Here is a 20,131-nt window from a genome sequence, read left to right as displayed (position 1 = left end):
GCTATTTGGATTTGCCCAGAGTGGGCTTTGATCCCTGGTGACCACCAGCATTAGAGGCAAGCACTTATAACCACTGTGCCACTTTGTCTACCGTGGGTGGTTCACTGTTTTTGTCAAAACCAAATACTTAGATAAATAAAATAGATAAAAACCCAAATAAATGTGTGTGTGCCTGCATGCATGTGTGTGTGTGTGTGTGCCTGCATGCATGTGTGTGTGTGTGTGTGTGTGTGTGTGTGTGCCTGCATGCATGTGTGTGTGTGTGTGTGTGAGAGAGAGACAGAGGCCGCGTGTGTGAGAGTGAGAGAGGTGTTTCGTCATGTTAAATATGTGTCAGTTGTAATGGGTCAGTTGGCCTATACAATATACTTTCTGAGTTCTGAGTTCATGCCACAACCGCTGCTATGTAACTGTTACAGTTCCTTCCAGTGCCAGAGTTGATGGCAATACGTCTGACCGCTCAGATCGTCAACGTGGGATTGCCGCTGAAGGTCAAGGGACTGCTAGAGAACACCATGGTTCACGTGCTGCGTGCGCTCAGGCAGAACAACGACCTCCTCCTCTCCACCATGGATGTTTTCGTCAAGGAGGTGTCTGTTGACTGGCTGGTAAGTTCCTTGTTGGGGATGCCCCTTTTCATGACACCACACCCCCCCCCCCCCACACACACACACACACACACCCTCAATTTAAAACTCTTTCCCTTACAAGATCAGTTTTCTCGGATTTTCTGCTCATAATCTTTTTTTTTTTACCTGCTTATCTATATTTTAATGTCTTATTAGGGGGGTTCCATTGTTTTGCACTTTCTTTGTTGTCCAGCCCAAAGCTGGGACGGACACGGGTCAACTTTATGTGCAGACCCAGAGACGGAAGCCATGTCCCACCCCCGTGTCATCACAATGGCACGTAAAAGACCTTGGTCATTCTGCCATAAGTGCAGGTGGCTGAATACACCTAAACACGCAGACACCTGGGTAGCGCGACTCCGTTGCTGCTAGCTTTCCACTGGGAGGAAGCGACCCGAATTTCCCAGCAATGGGACAATAAAGTAATGAAAATGAAATGAAAAAATGAAAATGAACCAATGCATTTGTGACCTTTTCCATGAAAGTGACCAAACTTGCTTACATACTGTCTTCATTGGACTTTTTTTTTTTTTTTAAGTGCATACAATTTGGGGCATTTTCACAAACTTCGGATTTATGTAGTAAACAGTTAAAGTGTCATTTGGAAGTATTTTTTTTCCAGCTGTATATTTGCTTCCTCATTCCACAGAGACGAAATCTTTTATCCTGCATAGTCCTGAATTTCAAAAGTCCAAGTTACGTTTTTCTTGTTTTATGTTTTTGTGTGTGTGTTTTTGTTTGTTTTTGAAAACTTATACAAAGACTGCAGAATGCCATTGTTTGATTTCTGTTGAAAATGATGTCTGACAGTTTCTTGTCTTCTGTGATACCGTAGTGAATACATACGTTGTTGCCTTTAAGTGGAGTCAAAGAAGGTTGGCAGTGGGATTTAATAAGTATTCTTTTTTGCTTTCAGCAATTTGCAGAGAAACAAAAGAATCAAGGAATGGAACCTGAAGGTAAAGTTTCGTCTGTCACTTGCACGTCTGCCTTCTCGTCAGGGAATGTGTGTGTGTGTGTGTGTGTGTGTGTGTGTGTGTGTTACTGTGTTACTGTGTTACTGTGTGTGTGTGTGTGTGTGTGAGTGTGTGTGTGTGTGCTACTGTGTGTGTGTGTGTTACTGTGTGTGTGTGTGTTACTGTGTGTGTGTGTGTTACTATGTGTGTTACTGTGTGTGTTTGTGTGTGTGTGTGTGTGTGTGAGTGTGTGTTCAGATCTGTGTGTGCCTTGTCTATGAAAACATAAATGGCAGGAGCAGGACAGGAACTGACTTTAATGCATGACTAGGGAAGAAAGAAAAATACAAATGATTGGAGGAAAGCAAAGAACATTTGTAGATATAAAAAAAAGTTGCGTAAGGCGAAAATACAACATTTTAGTCAAGCTGTCGTACTCGCAGAATTAAACTGAACGCACTGCATTTTTTTCTTCATCAAGACCTATACTCTTAGCACCGTCTGTCCACCGCTCGTGGCAAAGGCAGTGAAATTGACTAGCCAGAATAGTGCGGTAGTGGTTGCGCTGAGCAGGATAGCACGCCTGTATCTCTCTTCTTTTTAACTTTCTGAGCTTGTTTTTAATTTAAATATATCATATCTATATGTTTTGGGAATCAGGAACCGACAAGGAACAAGATTGTTTTTAAATGGGGTCGGGGAAATTTAATTTTAATAATAATTTTCATATATTTAATTTTCAGAGCTGGTTTTTAATCCAAATATGACTTATTTATATGTTTTTGGAATCAGAAAATGATGAAGAATAAGATTAAATTATTTTTGGATCGTTTTATTAACAAAATAATTTTAATTACAATTTTCACATTTTTAATGACCAAACTCATTGATTAATTTTTAAGCCTCTAAGCTAAAATGCACTACCAAAGTCCGGCCTTCGTCGAAGATTGCTTGACCATAATGTCAATCCATTTGAATTTTGATCAAAAAATGAGGGCGTGACAATGCGGCCTCAACTTTTACAAAAAGCCGGATATGACGTCAACAAAGACATTTATCCAAAACAAGAAAAAAAGTCCGGGGATATCATACTCAAGAAATCTCATGTAAAGTTTCATGAAGATCGGTCCAGTAGTTTTCTCTGAATCGCTCTACACATACACACAGACACACAGACATACACCAGGACCCTCGTCTCGATTCTCCCTCTATGTTAAAACATTTAGTCAAAACTTGACTAAATGTAAAAGTTAGACGAGACGGAGGGTTGTGTGTATCAGAAAAATACTGTGCAACTTCACTTTTCTCAGGGACATGTTCTTCTATCACCAGATGCAGATGGCGAGAACATGACCTGGTATCCCAAACAGAAAGTGCAGTGGGCCGCGCGCAAACTGAAGGGAGACAACCCTTGCTACATCACACGGTACGATTTCCTCTAGGTGTCACTGTGCCCTAGCCTGGGGTTGTGAATGTGTAGGGCTCTTCTGTCTCGTATGTGAATCCAGTGCGTAAGGTTGTTCTGAAGATTTCAAATTGCCTCTATTTACATATACTCTGTTTTATTAAAAATAATTTGAAATCAATTTGTCAAGTGGTGATGAGGGATTGTGTTAACCCTTAAGCTGGTTGTCGCGACATATGTCGCGCTACATTACCTATACTGTCGCCTGTTTGTCACGACATATGTCGCGCTACTGGCTCAGTCTGTTTGGTTGGTTCCGATTACCTCCCCTGGATGCGAAAACCTATATGACCGTTTTTCTTTATTTTTCTCTCTGTTAATTCACCAGTGGCTATGTAACATGTGTTAGAGAATTGCACCAGTGTAAGGGTTCAACATATTTCATCCAAAGACACTGTTCTGTATTATTCAGTGTTGTATCTGTACAAATAACGTTTCTGTAAGGTGGAACATGGAGTGTACTTACCTCTGCGCTTGGCTTATCATTACGTTTCTGTTAGGTGGAACATGGAGTGTACTTACCTCTGCGCTTGGCTTATCATTACGTTGATCATTTTTTAGGCAGTTTTGCTCATTTTCCTTTTTGTTCTGTTCTTGCCACAGAGATGAGCTGCGACTGGGGCACTCCAGAAATGCCGCCATGAAGAGTTTTGAGAGCGTCGCCATTGGTAACAAGAACGAAAACATCCGAGCCAAGCTGCCAGAAAGCGGTCTGACGGAGGAACAGCAGGTGGCAGCACTCATCGACCAAGCCACTGACCCCAACATTCTCGGCAGAACCTGGGCTGGATGGGAACCATGGATGTAGCAAATGTTTCTAGTTGGAATGGTTCTCCTATGCAGCGTTTTTTTAAGTACAGCAGGTGATGACAGTACATAAAATTTAATCACATATTCTTACTCCAATTCTTATGAATGCATTGACTTTAGTCCCACATGCTAGATGTCGAAAAAACCTCTCAAATTACCTGCCCTTAGTAGGGTGGTAACCAAGCTAAAAGCGACGCCATAGCCGTTGCTATGGCCTGACCTTGCTCGGTTACCCATAACACCCTGCGCACCACGTGAGCGCCAGCATCCGTAATGATCATTCTCGACTTTCGACAACACACGGTGGACGTGTCCGAATTTCGCTCTCATTTTTGGCCTTCACATGCCTGCTTGTCCGTGAGACTAGCCGGTTTCCTGTGGGTCTACCTGTCCGTCTGCCTTTTGGTGAGATCTTTCCTGTTTATGTTTGGTTAAATGGTGTTAGCTTTGTGTTGAACATGCACGCAGAAGTTTTTTGTTCTGGGTGACTGTTTTTCGGCGGTCTTAAAATGGCCGACAACAAAGCTAAACTCGGCGCGAGACTGGAAGGTGGCAAAGCTCTTAGCCTGGTTTAGTAACTATTCCTAAGAGTAGCCTAAGAACTTTGATTTGCCTATTATGCGGGTCGTAGATCCGTCAAACAGCACTTCTTTTTATGTTCCTATCCCTCCGAGGGTGGGTTCAGTTCTTTCACAGCTCGCTTCCCCTGTTGGGGTTAATCAGCCTTTAGGCTCCTTATAGACTTTTTGTTGGATCGTGTGACTGATGGGGGGGGGGGGGGAGTAGCCGTGTGGCTATTCTTTCCCCTTTCTCTGTGTAAGAGGAATCAGTCAATGTCCTCCTTTTGGGGGGACTTAACGATGTTTTGTGTCTATATTCTCGGCTGTTTCAGGCGCGATCGGCGGTTCCCGCCCTCCCGTTTCGTCAGCTTCGCACTGTGGCCTAGTGCAAATGGCCTGTTCGATTCAGCCCGTTTTTTGCCTCTGGTGGCTCTGGGCTGTTCTCAAGCACCCCTTCCTTTTAGGAGGGGGGGCCTGCTCCCTGCCTGCGTCTAACCACTCTGATTACCGCCGGTACTTCACAGTGTGTTACTCAGCCCCCCCGCCATTGGGGGGGGATAGGGGGGCGCTCCTGCGTCGCACCGTCGCCTGGTGCAAACGGCCAGCTCGGTTCAGTCCTTTCTGCCACTGGTAGGCTGGGTTGTTCGCGAGCACTCTCTCCGTAAGGAGAGGGGGTCTGCTTCCTCTCTTTCTCTTCCCGCTCAGCTTGCTTTTAGCACTGCTGCGGTGGGAAGTCAGCTCTCTCCCCTGGTGGGAGAGGGAGAGGGGGGGCATGGTAAGTCGCAGCCTGGCCTTGGCCATCCCTGTCCCATTGGGGGCGGGGGGCTGCTGCTTCCTCTCTTTTCTCTTCCCGCTCGGCTTGCTTTTAGCACTGCTGCGGTGGGAAGTCAGCTCTCTCCCCGGGTGGGAGAGGGAGAGAGGGGGCTCGGTAAGTCACGGTCTGGGCTTGTCCCACTCTGCCCTTTGCGGGCAGGGGGCTGTGTTAGCTTCCCACCCTTTCCCGCCCCCCGGGCGCGTTGGGGTGGCGGCTTTCCAGGCTACGTTACATACCCCTTCTCTGCTCCATTTGGGGCAGGGTGGGGGGTGTCAGTGGCTCACTCTTTCCCGCCCACTGGGCAGGATCGGGTGGGGGCTGGAGCAGCGTTCCACCCTGTCCCTCCCTCTGGGTCGGACGGGGTGGGCGCTGTTGGACTGTCTTCACAGTCTGTGCCTCTATTGTCCTGGCCCGACAGTCGTCCTCCTCCCCTATCGGGTTGTGTGGTCGGTGGGCTATAGGGCTACGGCAGGTGGACGGAGGGGGGTCGGCCGTTTTTCGGTTCGTCTCTCTCCGTCGCTCTTACTGCTGCGACGAGCCACCCCCCTCCTCATCTGGGGGTGGCTTGGCTCAGGCCTTGCTACACAGTGGGGGTGCTATGTACGGCTTTCCAGGCTACCTTACATACTCCTTCTCTGCTCCGTTTGGGGCAGGTGGCTGTGTTAGCTGCCCGCGCTTGTCGCGGGTAGCGGTCGCGAAACAATGAGCTTGACTCTCTTTTGTTCTCGGCAGGGTGTCTCGCACAGTGGTCAGGGAACAATGAGCTTTGCTCCGTTTTGTTCTCTGCACGGGCTGTGCCGGCTGGCTACATGGTCAGGCGGAGACAGAACGTACCCTTTCTCTCCAGTCTCCCATTCTTTGTGTTCACAATGATCTGCAGGGACTCGGCTTTAGTATCGCCTGGCCGGTGGTCATTGTCCGTAGCCAGCATAGGTCACCCCCCCCCCCCCTCCTAGGGGTGGGTGAGTGATAGGGCTACTTGACTTCGGCAGGTGGACGAGCGAGGATCGGCCGTTTACGGCCGTTTCTCTGTTTCAGTCCTTACCCCCTCTTGGGGTTACGGCTGTGCTGGACCGCCCCCCTCCCCACTTGGGGTGGGTTGTGGTCATACCAGGTAGTCTGGTTCTTAGCACTGGGATGCTTCTCTCGCACAGCGGGTGGGGTAAGACGCGCCGGGCCCGGCTTTGTCTTGCTTCTCCACTCTCTCTTCTTCTTGGCAGAGATCTGTGCCAGTTACCAACCCCTCTTCCCCCCACCTCTTGTTCAGGTGGGCGGTTTTGGGTTGGCAGTCAGAGACTGATCACGCTTTTCATCCACACTCTTGGCGGGTTATTGGCAGGAGATTTAGTGCGCGACCTCCCCTGCCTCCCCTCCTTTTGTGTTTTACACAACTGGTGGTTAGGTCCGGACTCCTTGTTTAAGGAGGGGGAGTGTATAGGGTTGCCTACTGATTGTAGGCTTCCCATACATAGAGCGGCTGCTGTTGCAGTTTACTTTGGCCCGGATAGGTTGGGGGTGTCTCTCTTCCTTCCTCTTCCGGGATGCCTTTGGGTTTTCACAGGCTTTCTCGCAATTTGTTTCATTTGCTGAGTCTGCGGTGATTGCCTGCCACATGCCACACTTTTTGGCTTGATCCGCACCTTAGGATAGTGGTCTTCAGCCTACACCTTTCCCGCTGTTTTTTACGCAGGGGACTGCTGGCTTCGGGGTTTCAGGCTGCTTCGTCCTCACTTTTAGTGCGGAAGAAGATAGCAGGGAATTTTCAGGCTCAGGGTCTGATCCGGACTTTTTTATGGCCAGGGGCTAGTTTCTGGCTTCTCTTACAGACCACAGGGAACATGGAGTTTTCATGATATTACTCCTCCCTCTCCTCTCTGGAGGAGATAGGATGGCATGGTTTGGAGTTTTTTGCTTTGGCTGAGACTCTCTTCTGTGCTTTCTTATAGGCAATTTTATCCTCCCGGAACGCTCTTTTGGGTTAGGGAGGATGCCTTGGATAAGGCTTTAGCCAGGCTGCTGGCAGCTTGGGCTAGGGTCGTCACGGAGCGGAGTGGTTTCTCTGTGACGTTTTAGGCCCACACTGTTTTGGCTTGGTGTGATCTCCTTCCTTTACAAGGGGTTTGATTTCATGCTGGTTGCAGGAAGCAAGGGTCAGGCTTTTTCGGGGGTTGTTGAAACCTACTCAATAGCTGGAATCTTTCCCTTCCTTCTTGGACCTCTGGCAGCGCATTTAGGCGCTCCCGGTTGCAAAGGGGTGTTTTGGTTCAGTGTCTCCTCCCTCTCTGCGGGAGGTGGGTCGGCATGGGCTAGAGCTTTCAGCTTTGGCTGAGATTTTCCTCGGTGCTCTCACATGAGCTTTCCTTCTGCGTTTCTGCACACAGGAAAGGGCTCGGTTTCTGGGGGTGTTGGTCTCTGGACTTTCTCTTTCTTTTGGTGTTGAACCAGGTTTTTTGCCTGGTGCTCTCAGTAACCAGGCTAAATTCCGAGCTGTCCTTATCCCAGGTTTTTTACCTGGGCATGCTGTTCGACTTTGTCTCTTGGAAGGTTTATTCTTCACACAAGAGAATAGAGAGGCTTTAAGCTCTTTTCTCTGCCAGACTGGCACGAGAGCAGGCCTCTGCGGGGTCTTTAGACCCGATCTTCGGTCGGACGGTATCGATTGCTATGCTGGCCCTCTAGTCTTTCCTCAAGTTTTTTGGGGGGTTCGGCCTCACAGGTCTGGGACATGAGGGTCCTCCTCCAGAGTGGGTTCCTCCACGCGGGAAGGTGGCTGGAATCCTTTTGTATCGCTCAGGGGACTTTTTTCCCTAGCTTTGTTTCCCCCTGGACTTAGACCGCTTTATTGATGCGTTTTCGTCTAGATGGGTCCTGCACTGGCAATTGCAGTCTTGAGGCTGTGATGTAGACGCAAATCCTTGGGCTTCTCTTTTGCCTGAGGTTAGGAGCAGTAGCTCTTAGTCTGCTAGCCTTTCCTTTTTTGGCTATTTACAGGCATGTCCTGTTGCATTCGGGCAATTCTTCTGTTGCTTCTTATGTGAACTAGCTGGGGTGAGCAAGTTCTCACTCCCTGTCAGACAGAGTATAAGGGATTCTGATGGGGTTTTTACACTTAATCATTTTCTCAGGGGAATATCTCCCCGGCCAGCTCTGCGATCTGGCCGACTCGCTCAACAGGTCCTCTCAGGGCTGGCACAGGGGTTGGCCCGTCTGCTTACGGGTCTGGAGGCGTGCTGTTTGTGTTTTAAATCATGGGTGATGACTCTGATCTTTGGGCACGAAGCATATTTTTCCTCCACTTTATCTGTGTATGCTCCTTTTTTGGCCTCCTTGGCCAATTAGGGATTTAGAGCGGGGGTGCAACTCCTTAGCGCCCCTCTCTCAAGCCAGGTGGTTTTTCACCTCTGTTTCAGTTTTTGGCTTTGGGCAGCTGGGCCTCTTCTTTGGGGTTCCGGCGTCTCGGCTATCTCAGCTGTTTTGGAACAAATAGGCCTCTCTTCTGTTGCTCATGGCGTTCCTGTGGGCAGGATCAAAGGACCTTGTTTTACGAGGTTTAGAGGCTCCCCCTTGTTTAGCGCGTGGGACTTTGTTCTACTTACTCTGGGCCTCAGCTCTATAGGGCAGGGAGGCGCATGCGTTTTTGGTGTTTGCCAGAGGATGTAGCCTTAGGGCTTTTGGTTCCGTTTGTTCACGGTGTTTGGCCAGGTTTTGGGGTTTCAGGAACCTGGTCAATATCCTCTGGTGTTTGATTCCCTCCTCTTGGGAGGATTCTCGCTCCGGGAGATTCGGATTTTCTAACTGTCTGGTTAGACTTTTTAAATCCCTTTTTTGACGTTACTGTCTTTTGGAACTACGAGCTTTAGCTCAGGTTCTTATTTCTTTACAATGGAGCGAAAGAGACATCTTTTATTTGTCTCTCTCTAGGGGCTCTGCTACATTCATAGGACAGTCCTATGAGTGGTGCGTTTTGAACAAGGGGGGGGGGGGCGTTCAGTCCTCCCTCTATTCCTTTTCAGGCGTTCGGGAGTCCGGAGTCTGGTGTTCTTCTCTGGCTGGTGGTGTTCCTCTCGCCTATGCGAGGTTTGCCAACAGCTCGGGTACAGATTTTGTGCTTTTTTATTGCCGTGTTGCGTTCTGGTCGCCTAGGCGAAGCTTTGCAAACGGCTTACTGGAGATCAGATGATGTGTTCATCGGTTTCTATCCTTGGGATATCCCCTGCACGCGGCTAGTTGGCTCCAGTTCATTGCTGGTTTTGGCTGCTGCAGGGCAGGTTCTTACAAGGACATAAGTAGGTTCCCTCCACCTTTAGGGGGAATCTGCATTCATAAGAATTGGAGTAAGAATATGTGATTAAATCGAAAATTTTTATTAAATTTTGATTTAATATAATATACTTACCCAATTCTTATAGTTAATACCCTCCCATCCGTCCCCGCTGGATTATGTCCTTGGGGTGTTTGTTTGATTATTAGTCTCGAATGATCATTACGGATGCTGGCGCTCACGTGGTGCGCAGGGTGTTATGGGTAACCGAGCAAGGTCAGGCCATAGCAACGGCTATGGCGTCGCTTTTAGCTTGGTTACCACCCTACTAAGGGCAGGTAATTTGAGAGGTTTTTTCGACATCTAGCATGTGGGACTAAAGTCAATGCATTCATAAGAATTGGGTAAGTATATTATATTAAATCAAAATTTAATAAAAATTTTCGACTAACCAGTTAACCCTAACCCTAACCACTAACATAGCCTGGTCCAAACATGGGCTAGCTGAATCACGGCATGAAATGTAGATACAATAACAGATGACTGCTGGTATAACATAATACACACAAAAAAGAAGAAAAAAAGAAATTGCAAGAAGTTGTAATTGTGTTAGTTGTAGAGCATCATGAATATGCTTTGATATGGATGTTTATTTTGTTATATGCTTCTTTTGCTGAAAGAAAGTAGTGATATCATACTGCTTTTGTTGGCAAAATTGTGTCCCGAGACCATTTGGTAAAAACAATGTTACGTTGTATTTATAAAACTAATGTAATCATGCATAAAAAAAAATGCATTCCCTGTTGCTTTCTTGTAGGTTAGTGAACTATCACACTTCTTATTGACGTTTGTTGTAGGTTAGTGAACTATCACACTTCTTATTGACGTTTGTTTTAGCGAACAAGAAGAAGAAGATTGACATACAGTGTGTCGAACAAGAAGAAGAAGATTGACATACAGTGTGTTGTTATCTTGGTGTTTTTTGTTTGTGCATCTTCAGATGTTGCGGTGAGTGTGCAAAGTTGTGATTCTTGATAAGACAATCTTCTGCTAAATGCATTTATGCAAGTTATCTTTTTGAAATAATGGCCACAAGTTCCCTGAGCTACAGCTTCAAGTGTTGTTGGAGATCTTTGTCTGATTTTTGTGTGAATTTTGTTTGTTCTTATGATGCATAAACTTGTGCAAACTAAACAACATGTATGTCTAAAACTATGAGGGTCAAGATAGCCATGTTTTTAAAGTTGTACATGTAGTTTGTCTTGCTGTGTGGTCTCTTAAAGGTCAGATTAGTATACTCTTGAGCTTCGGTTGTTTATGCGCTTTGTTCTGATTTTGTTGCCTTTTTATTTTATTTGAAAAAAGAAAGAAAATAGCGTTTCAGATGAAAACCTTCTTACATACATAAGTGGTCTTATTGAAGCACAACAATGCATTTTTTTGTACATTTTTGTGTTGACTTCTGTTCTTTTGTCTATTGTACTATGCTTTGTCATATATTTTTACATATATATTTTACTGCTTAATTATTGTTCAAATTATCATTCAGTGTTTGATGCCCCTGGAGCAATTTTTTGATTAGTCCTTTTGTGAACAAGAAACAATTAACAAGTGGCTCTATCCCATCTCCCCTCCTTTCCCCGTCGCGATATAACCTTCGTAGTTGAAAACGACGTTAAACACCAAATAAAGAAAGAAAGAATTCAGTGCTTGATAATCAACGATCCCATGGGCAAGATGTACGTCTCAGTATTGCTACATGAATAGACCTAAATTTGTATTGAAGTGATGGACTTTGATTTGCATCGAGTGTTTGAAATGAATGGTTTAAATCAAGTTGATGATATGTCAATAAATTCATTTTCTTCATACTCTCACTGAAGGTGGAAAGTGTGAGTGTGTGTGAGTGTGTGTGTGCACAGTATCATTTGATCAAGAAAAGTCAACACTGACAAATTGATTATTGTTACAAGGAGATAGGTGAAACAAATGCATTAAAACACACACACACACACACACACACACACACACACCATTAAAATAGTTTTTAACAAGCTATCATATTACTTGCAGTGTATTAGAGGATGGTGGCATAAAAACAAATTGAGCAATTACAGTTATGCCTTGCCTACATTTTATTCTCAGTATTCAACTATCATTCTACCTATTCATACTGGATGTTATTAAAAAAATAATTTACAACAATTGGCAAAATTCATCCAACCATATTAAACAAACTAAATTATTTAAAACTAATGTTGAAACACTTGTAGTATGACATAAATGCTACAGTACCTTCGCACAGTAAAAAAAAGTTGCATCACATTATTTTCATGTTTCATTAAAAACTTCTTTCATTCGGTTTGCAGAAGATTTAACTTAACTTCTGTATATATATATATATATATATATATATATATATATATATATATATATATATATATATATATATATATATATATACATGCTTTTTAGCTTTCCAGTACACGATAAACACACACACACACACACACACACGGTTGTGTCCCCTCTGTGGCGATCTTCTCCCGTGAAGTCAGAATGACACTTATCTCGGAGTAAACAAACCATAACATATTGGAGTTGTCGTTCTTGAAGAAGCAACGTAGAGGAGTTTCTGTAGTGGAAAACCGTAACGACTTGTTTCGGTCAACCTAAAGTTGGTCGAAACTACCTGGTCATTTATCGAAGGAGTGGGAAACATGATTGAAGATGCTGGTCCGGTTCTGCAAACGATTCTGGGAACTTTATTCACATGGGGACTCACAGCACTTGGCGCTGGGCTTGTCTTTATTTTCAGCAGTGGGCAGGTAAGAAAGTCCAAGTTAGTTCCGAGTCGGGAACGGCCTGGAAGGAGCAAAGTGGACAGAGCACACATTTTGTTGACAACGTTTCCCGAGACACGTTGCAGATATCTAGCTAGGGCACTGTCAAAATCTAGATCACGACATCGCCCTGCTGTTTTATTCCCTGTTAACTTTGTTACAGTTCGATTCCAAAGTTTTACTAGGTCAATGAAGATAAAATCTAACAGATATGATACCCAAGACACACACTCTCTCTCTCTCTCTCTCTCTCTCTCTCTCTCTCTCTCTCTCTCTCTCTCTCTCTCTCTCTCTCTCTCAATGTCTCAGTTCCTGTTGAAAAAACATTGTTCCATTATTATTTCACTTTAGTTTCAGTCATGAAAAGTAAATTATATGGGGATTTGTTTTCCTTCCTGACTGCAGGATATTCATTTCCGCTTCTAAATCTAACACTAACACATTAACAGCTCTTTTTTCATGCACTCAATGATTATTTATACTGGTTTGATCTACCGGTAATGCCAATAGTTAACAGTCACACTGTCTTACACTGCACTAGTCTAACATTTACATCTTTTTTAGAGATATTTTTTCAGGCTGATAGATTAAATTGAAAACAATCTGTTACTCAAGTGTCCTATTATCTACTATTTATAGTCAAGATGGCAGACACATATGAAATATTGTGCAACTATATATAATTATATTTTATGTTTTTCTTTCTGTTAACAGAGAAAGCTCCTCGATGGAAGTCTTGGCTTTGCTGGCGGGGTATGGATCGAATTTAGTGCATGTGTCATCAGGTGTCATTGTGTGTGTGCATGAGTGTGTACGTACATTATGTATAATGTGTGTGCGTGTTTGGTGTGTGTGTGTGTGCTGTTGGTCTTACATTTTATTTGTACATGTATGTCATTTATGTAATTTTATGTGCAGGTCATGAAATTCAATTTTCTTCTTCAAGAGGACTAAGGGTAACGGAAAAAAGTTTATCTCTATTGAACTACCGGTAGCTGTTTTAATTTCTGGTATGAGTTCCCTTCACACATTTGCTGTACATGTATGAACTCATGTGACTTCAGTTTTATACGGTGCATGTATTTTCTCTCTCAGTTCATAATCATATTGAGTGCATTGATAGTTGAATGAGCCAATTGAGGAAAAAACATTGTTCTCGCATTATTATTTCAGTCATGGACCCCTCAATCTGCTCAAAGAGCACCTTTAACTGCTGATACAGTGGAACCCCCTTTTAAAACACCAATCTACCTTTTTAAGACCTTGTGTTTTTTTTCTTTTTTTTACATGTTCTATCCATGACCTCTGTAAATGTTGCCCCACTTTAAGACTCCTTCCTTTTTAATGCCTGATTTTCTCAGATTTGTAGAGGTCTGAACAGTTCCACTGTGTGTGTAGCTAGTTGTTGATTCTAGAATGTTAATTTTGTAATGTGGCAATTGGTGTCTAAAAAACATATATATCTTAAAGAAGTTAAACGAATGCTTTAAAATTAAAGTTTAATAATTGTCTACTCTTCTGTGCTCATTCTCTTCATTTCTTTTCTCTGTCTACTCTTTTTTCCCGTTTCTTTCTGTTCTTTTGCTGATGAAGATGAAAGTCAAAACTAGTCCATGTTCATTTGTTCTTGTTGCTGTTTTCTGGTAAGTGTATTTTTATCCCCGAGTACGCAGTACTAGGGTTCAACAGACTTTAATTGTGTGTGTGTGTGTGTCTGTCTCGACTTAACGGCTTATTGCTGGGAAACTACTGGGCGCAGTTCTTTCAAAAGTTGATACACTAACTTGATAATAGGTCCGATTGATCGTATTAAAACTTCATAATGTTACCTGGGACCTAAATGCGAAATAAATCAAAAAAGCCACTCTTAACGGTGGGAGTTTTTGCGGTGGGAGGCTGGTCACTTTGCGAACAGCCTGAACTAAAGGGGAGACTTGGGCGGCGAACACGTCACGCAGTGACGAGAAAAGCATGATTTGCAAGCCAGACAACGGGCGGGGAAATGGTCTCGGCAAAGAAATTACAATGCAGGGTTTGGTCTCGGTGAAAGAGAGACAGAGAGCACGAGAGAGTCTATGGCCAAAGTGATCCGGGTTCGATTCCCGGCATGGGCGGTCTATTTTTTTATTTTTTTATTCTTGTTTACTATTGTTTATTATGAACGTTTTAATGTTTTATTTTACTCTAATAGATTTTTTAAATTTAATTGTGTAAAATATATATAATGAATAATTTTTTTATTTTTTTTTTATCCAAGTAATCCGGGTTCGATTCCCGGCATGGGCCTTCAAATTTTTTATTTTTTTTAAATTCTTGTTTACTATTGTTTATTATGAACGTTTTAATGTTTTATTTTACTCAAATAATTTTTTTAATTGTGTAAAATAAATATATAATTTTTTTTTTTTTTTTTTTTTAAATCCACGTGCACAAGACAAAAACTTTCATACTGAGGGAGCGAGCCAGTCTGAAGAGTACTCGGGTCCAGCGCCAGCGTTTTTTATTGTTGATGTTATATTTTTAACGCTAAATATGATTGATACATTTTATTGTGATATTTTTAATGCTAAATATGATTGATATACATTTTTATTGTTATATTTGTAATGCTAAGATGTTTTGATGTAGGTGATGATAGCAGCCTCTTACTGGTCACTGTTGGCACCGGCCATAGAGATGGCGGAAGGGTCAGGACTGTATGGTGCTAAAGGGGAGTGGGCCTTCGTGCCTGTTGCTGTGGGCTTTGTTCTGGGAGCTGTCTTTGTGTATGGTGCTGACGTTCTCTTACCTTATCTGGTGAGTTGTTCGGTGCAAACACACACACGTACACACACACACACACACACATGCTAAGGGGCTCCGCTCACATATATATATGTAACTTCAGCAGGACCGACGACGCATTGCAGATTATCCCAGCCCGCTACACGTTGCATGAAAGGAAAACAGGCCAAGTACTCGTCATAATTCCTATCGCGGCATAAATAATAGTCAGTGCGTCGTCTGTGCCGCTGACACTGCGCAGGTATATTCTGCCCATAACTGACATACATACCCTCTCTCTCTCTCACCCTCACTCACCCGCATCCACGACAGAACGACGCTCCTTCGGGTCTCTTAGATCCCGGGGAATTCCCATCCCTGCCCCGCTCCAAACCCCAACCCACTCCCAAATCCCCGCCTCCCTCCAAATCCCCACCCACCTCCAAATCCCCGCCCACCTCCAAATCCCCGCCCACCTCCAAAATCCCGTCAGCTCCTAGCCTTACAGGCACAGACAGCGAAGCAGAGTGCCAGAGGGACCGACCACCTCACGGGGACGACAAGCCAGCGTCAGAGTCAGGGGACTCCCGAGTTTCTGCGCGCTCAGACGTCACGACAGAGGAGCCTTCGCCCGCGCAAGACGCCTTGCCCCAGTCGCCGGTGGCTGACCTTGGGGCTTCCCCGCAGGAAGACGCCATCAAACCCGTCATCGATGACGACAACACAACCGCCTCACTCCCTCTCAGTACGGTAATACAAGGAAACCCCACGAGGGTTGAACGCGATGTTGTTTTTCATGATGCCTTAGAACCAAGTAATGCCGAAAACCCCGTGCAAGGCGTGATGACCGACAGGCCACGGACAAGGTCGAGGGCTGTGGTTGATTGTGGTCGACAGCTGACACTGACAGAATCATTGAGCCGTGGTAACGATACTGCCACGAAGTCTAATGAATGAGGGGTAGGCCGGGCCAACTGTGACAGTACTCGACGGATTGTCAAGTTTATGACATATAATATTGAAGGGTTGAGAAATGTTTATGACTGTGAAATAAGAGCCTACATTGAGAAGTTTGATATTGTCTTGCTAGTTGAAACGTTTTCAGTTACCTTTCCTTCCTTGATTTTTCCGTCATATGATGTGTTTCTTTCTCCAGGTTTAAAACTTTCAGACGCAGTCACTGGGCGTCTCTCCGGTGGTGTAGCTTTGTTGGTTAAAAAAGAAATTAGCCATTTCGTCGAAAGAGTAGAAACAGAATACGATAATTGCGTTGTATTAAAATTAGCAAAAGAGTTGCTGGGGTTAGAGAGTGATGTATTACTGCGAGGGACATATCTACCACCAGCCAACTCTGCCTATTACAACGAAACTGAAATTTCAAATGGTGTGTCTATTATGGAAGAGTGTATTTTGGATCTTATAGAAAACGTTGAGGATTTGCCCTTTATTTTGTTTGGAGATTTGAATGCAAGAACAGGTTCTCGGAATGCATGTGAAATGCAGTGTTTTTATGATGCAGATTACTTCAGTGTGTTCCCATCACAGAACACTGAAGTCGAGGAAGGAGACGATTGTTTTGAAGAATGCGTGCGTGTGTCGAAAGATAGAGAGGAAATGCCTTTGGTAAATATTTGCTGAATGTTTGTGAGCAATTTGACTTTGTTATTGTGAACGGTATGCAGGGAAAGGGAGGAGGGGATGGTAACTTTACCTATGTTTCAACATCGGGTTGTAGTGTTATTGACTATTTTATTGTGTCAAGAAATTTGTTTTCTTCTGTTTCACTTAACGTAGCTGAAAAAATTGAATCCAAACACATGCCTGTGGAAATGATTTTCCTGCCAAATGATGTTTTTGTTAACTCTGAATGTAATGTTTCTAAGGCTGTCAAGATTGAAAAGTTTGTTTGGTGTGATGAAAAGTCGATTTCGTTTGTATCCTCATTCTCTTCTGAAGAAATTCAGGCCCGCCTCCGAGATGCCACTGAATTAATAGAAGTTGATGTCAATTTATCTCTGAGTAAATTTAACGAAGCAATGACGATGGCAGGAGAGTGTATGAAAAAAAGAGTGTATATTGGAAAAGACAGACAACAAAGGTGGTTCGATTCAGAATGTCACAATACCATAGTAGAAAAGATCTCAGGCAAAATCTTCGTTTATTTCATAGCGGCCGTGTAGACAAGGATTGCTATACTGAAAAAAGAAGTAGCTATAATGAACTTATTAGACAAAAGAAAAAAATCTCATCGTCAGTCTCTTATGGAGTCTTTAGATAAAGGGAGTAGTGATCCTAAATTGTTTTGGAAAACAATCAAATCTTTGGCATCTAAGGTGGCAGGTGTGATTTCCATTAATACAGAACAGTGGTATCAACATTATTATAATGTGTTTAACTCTTTTACAAAAGAAAATAATGACCATACTGATTTTGTTGAGGATGGTGTTAATCGGGTAACTGATGGTGATGATGAGGAGGAGATGTATGACATGGATGCGCTTGAACATGTCATCACTGAAAACGAAGTAAAAGAAGCTATTAGAGTATTAAAGAATGGTAAAGCTACAGGACCCGATTATTTAATTGGGGATCGAGTTCTTCAAGAATTCCGCCACACCTGTTGTGCCGTTTCTTACAAAATATTTCAATAAATTGTTTACCTCAGGACTTTACCCTGATGTATGGACAGAAGCCATAATTCATCCCCTTCACAAGAAAGGTGATAAGAATAATCCTGATAATTACAGAGGTATTTCATTATTATGTATATGCAGCAAATTGTATAGCTACATTTTGAACAACAGATTGACGAATTGGATCGAAAAACATGAAATATTAAATGAGAGTTAAGCTGGTTTTCGCAGAGGCTATAGTACCGTTGATCATATTTTTACACTACAAGCTTTGGTACAGAAGCAGTTATTGACACACAAGAAGTTGTATGTTGCTTTTATTGACTTTCGTAAAGCTTTTGATTCAGTTGTAAGAACTACGTTGTGGAAAACTTTGAAGAAAAATGGGGTGAAAGGAAAGATGTACCAGGCGCTCAGCTGTATGTATGACGTGGTAAAAGCAAAAGTGCGCTCAGGAAGTTATTTTTCGGACTCCTTTATGTGCCCAAGGGGTCTAAAACAGGGAGAAATTTGTAGTCCAGTTTTGTTTTCTCTACTAATTAATGAGCTAGCTAATGATATTGTCCAGAAGGGAAAACATGGTATTCAACTTATTCCAGACTTTTTTGAAATACTCATTCTGATGTTTGCAGATGATATTATTCTTATTTCAGATTCTGTATGTGGGCTCCAGAATCAGTTAAACATTGTGTGGGATTCGTCTAGACGTCTTGGACTTGAAGTTAATTTAGACAAATCTAATATTGTTGTTTTTCGGAACGGTGGTCACTTGGCCTTGCGAGAAAGATGGGTGTATGGTGGACATCCTATGAGCGTTTTGAACATGTATAAGTATTTAGGAGTATGGTTGTCTACACGCCTGTCCTTCTCTCACACTCTTAATGATTTTGCTGCAAAAGGGAAAAAGGGAGTCATTGGTATTCTAAAATGTTTATGGCAACTGGGTGACAGATCTCCAGCTATTTTTTTCAAGCTTTTCGACGCACAGATTCAACCGATGCTGTCATATGGTGCCGAAGTTTGGGGGGTTGAAGCAGACCATACACCTATAGAGAGAGTTCATTTATTCACACTTAACGTTTTTTGAATACGAGTATGAGAACACTAAATTCTATGGTTTATGGAGAAACGGGAAGGTATCGCTTGTTTATAAACAGCTTTGTTAAATGCATTCGTTTTTGGCTACGTATATTGAGGATGCCACATCATCGCCTTCCGAACAAGTCGTATAAAATGCTGAAATATCTCCATGAACAAAATAAGAAAACATGGGCCTCCTCGATCTGTTACACTCTGTACATGTACGGTTTTGATGAAGTATGGGAAAACCAAGGTGTTGGCGATGAGAGGGCGTTCCTAACAGCATTTAAAGAAACACTTATTTCATCCTATAAGCAAACCTGGCTTGAAAATGTACAAGGAAGTGAACGTTTCTCTCTGTACAGAACCTTCAAATCAACCCCGACTTTATCCAACTATTTAAGTGATTTGAAACATATTAAAGCTAGCTTCTGATTAGACTTAGATTAGGAGTATCTCCTCTGAAAGTGCATCGATTTCGCTTTAATTTAAATGCAACCTCCGCTGATTTATCTTGTCCATTTTGTTGTGGCAGTGTTGAAGATGAAGTCCACTTTGTTTTAGTATGCCCTAAATATGCTGAGTTAAGAGAATATTATATTCCACGAAAATACACTAGAATCCCATCATTGTTTAAATTAACCATGCTGTTTTCAAACACTAGTAAGTTGCTATTGCTACGTTTTTCTACATTTGTCATGAAGGCGCTTTCCATTCGTAATCCATAATCCGTAAACGAAACAGGGCGATACAAGTAGGATGTTCTTGTTTTTGTTCACTATGTGCATTTGTATGCTGGTGCTTGAGATGTGCTCATCTCCATGAAAAGGGCCCAAGGCCTACTCATTAAAACATTCAGACTTCAGACTTCAGACTTCTCTCTCTCACCCTCTCCCACACATACAAACATTCTCACACCCCTATCACCTCACACACACCCTCCTCCATCCACCCAGTGGTGATCAAGTAGTTTTGAAGTTAGATAAGATTTTTGACTCACATGCGAAGCAAAAGTGAGTCTATGTACTCACCCGAGTCGTCCGTCCGTCCGGACGTCCGGAAAACTTTAACGTTGGATATTTCTTGGACACTATTCAGTCTATCAGTACCAAATTTGGCAAGATGGTGTATGATGACAAGGCCCCAAAAAACATACATAGCATCTTGACCTTGCTTCAAGGTCAAGGTCGCAGGGGCCATAAATGTTGCCTAAAAAACAGCTATTTTTCCCATTTTTCCCCATTTTCTCTGAAGTTTTTGAGATTCAATTCCTCACCTATATATGATATATAGGGCAAAGTAAGCCCCATCTTTTGA

General features: G+C 43.2%; 2 protein-coding genes and 1 long non-coding RNA gene across 3 annotated transcripts in view; all 3 read left to right on the top strand.

Annotated features, from left to right (window-relative positions):
* The window catches only part of LOC138954602 (DNA-dependent protein kinase catalytic subunit-like), a 177,750-nt gene extending 170,817 nt beyond the window's left edge, over positions 1–6,933 (top strand). Inside the window, exons 87-90 of the mRNA XM_070326407.1 lie at positions 420–608; positions 1,546–1,588; positions 2,918–3,011; positions 3,654–6,933. Coding sequence (XP_070182508.1) covers positions 420–608; positions 1,546–1,588; positions 2,918–3,011; positions 3,654–3,858 — 531 coding nt within the window. The 3' untranslated portion in view covers positions 3,859–6,933. The remainder of the gene's footprint in view (positions 1–419; positions 609–1,545; positions 1,589–2,917; positions 3,012–3,653) is intronic.
* A 2,807-nt stretch (positions 6,934–9,740) lies between these two features.
* On the top strand, positions 9,741–11,370 carry LOC138959991 (uncharacterized). Its single transcript, XR_011453858.1, has 2 exons — positions 9,741–10,352; positions 10,393–11,370. It is a non-coding gene; the product is annotated as an uncharacterized lncRNA (long non-coding RNA).
* Positions 11,371–12,124: 754 nt separating this feature from the next.
* Positions 12,125–20,131, top strand: part of LOC138959989 (zinc transporter ZIP11-like) — a 33,492-nt gene continuing 25,485 nt past the window's right edge. The window contains exons 1-3 of the mRNA XM_070331703.1: positions 12,125–12,323; positions 13,053–13,091; positions 14,967–15,134. Of these exons, the coding sequence (XP_070187804.1) occupies positions 12,216–12,323; positions 13,053–13,091; positions 14,967–15,134 (315 nt within the window). The 5' untranslated portion in view covers positions 12,125–12,215. The remainder of the gene's footprint in view (positions 12,324–13,052; positions 13,092–14,966; positions 15,135–20,131) is intronic.

This window comes from Littorina saxatilis, linkage group LG2, assembly GCF_037325665.1.
Source record: "Littorina saxatilis isolate snail1 linkage group LG2, US_GU_Lsax_2.0, whole genome shotgun sequence".
Taxonomy (NCBI): domain Eukaryota; kingdom Metazoa; phylum Mollusca; class Gastropoda; order Littorinimorpha; family Littorinidae; genus Littorina; species Littorina saxatilis.
The sequence above is the reverse complement of the archived record's forward strand: the minus strand, read 5'-3'. Positions and strand labels throughout refer to the sequence as shown.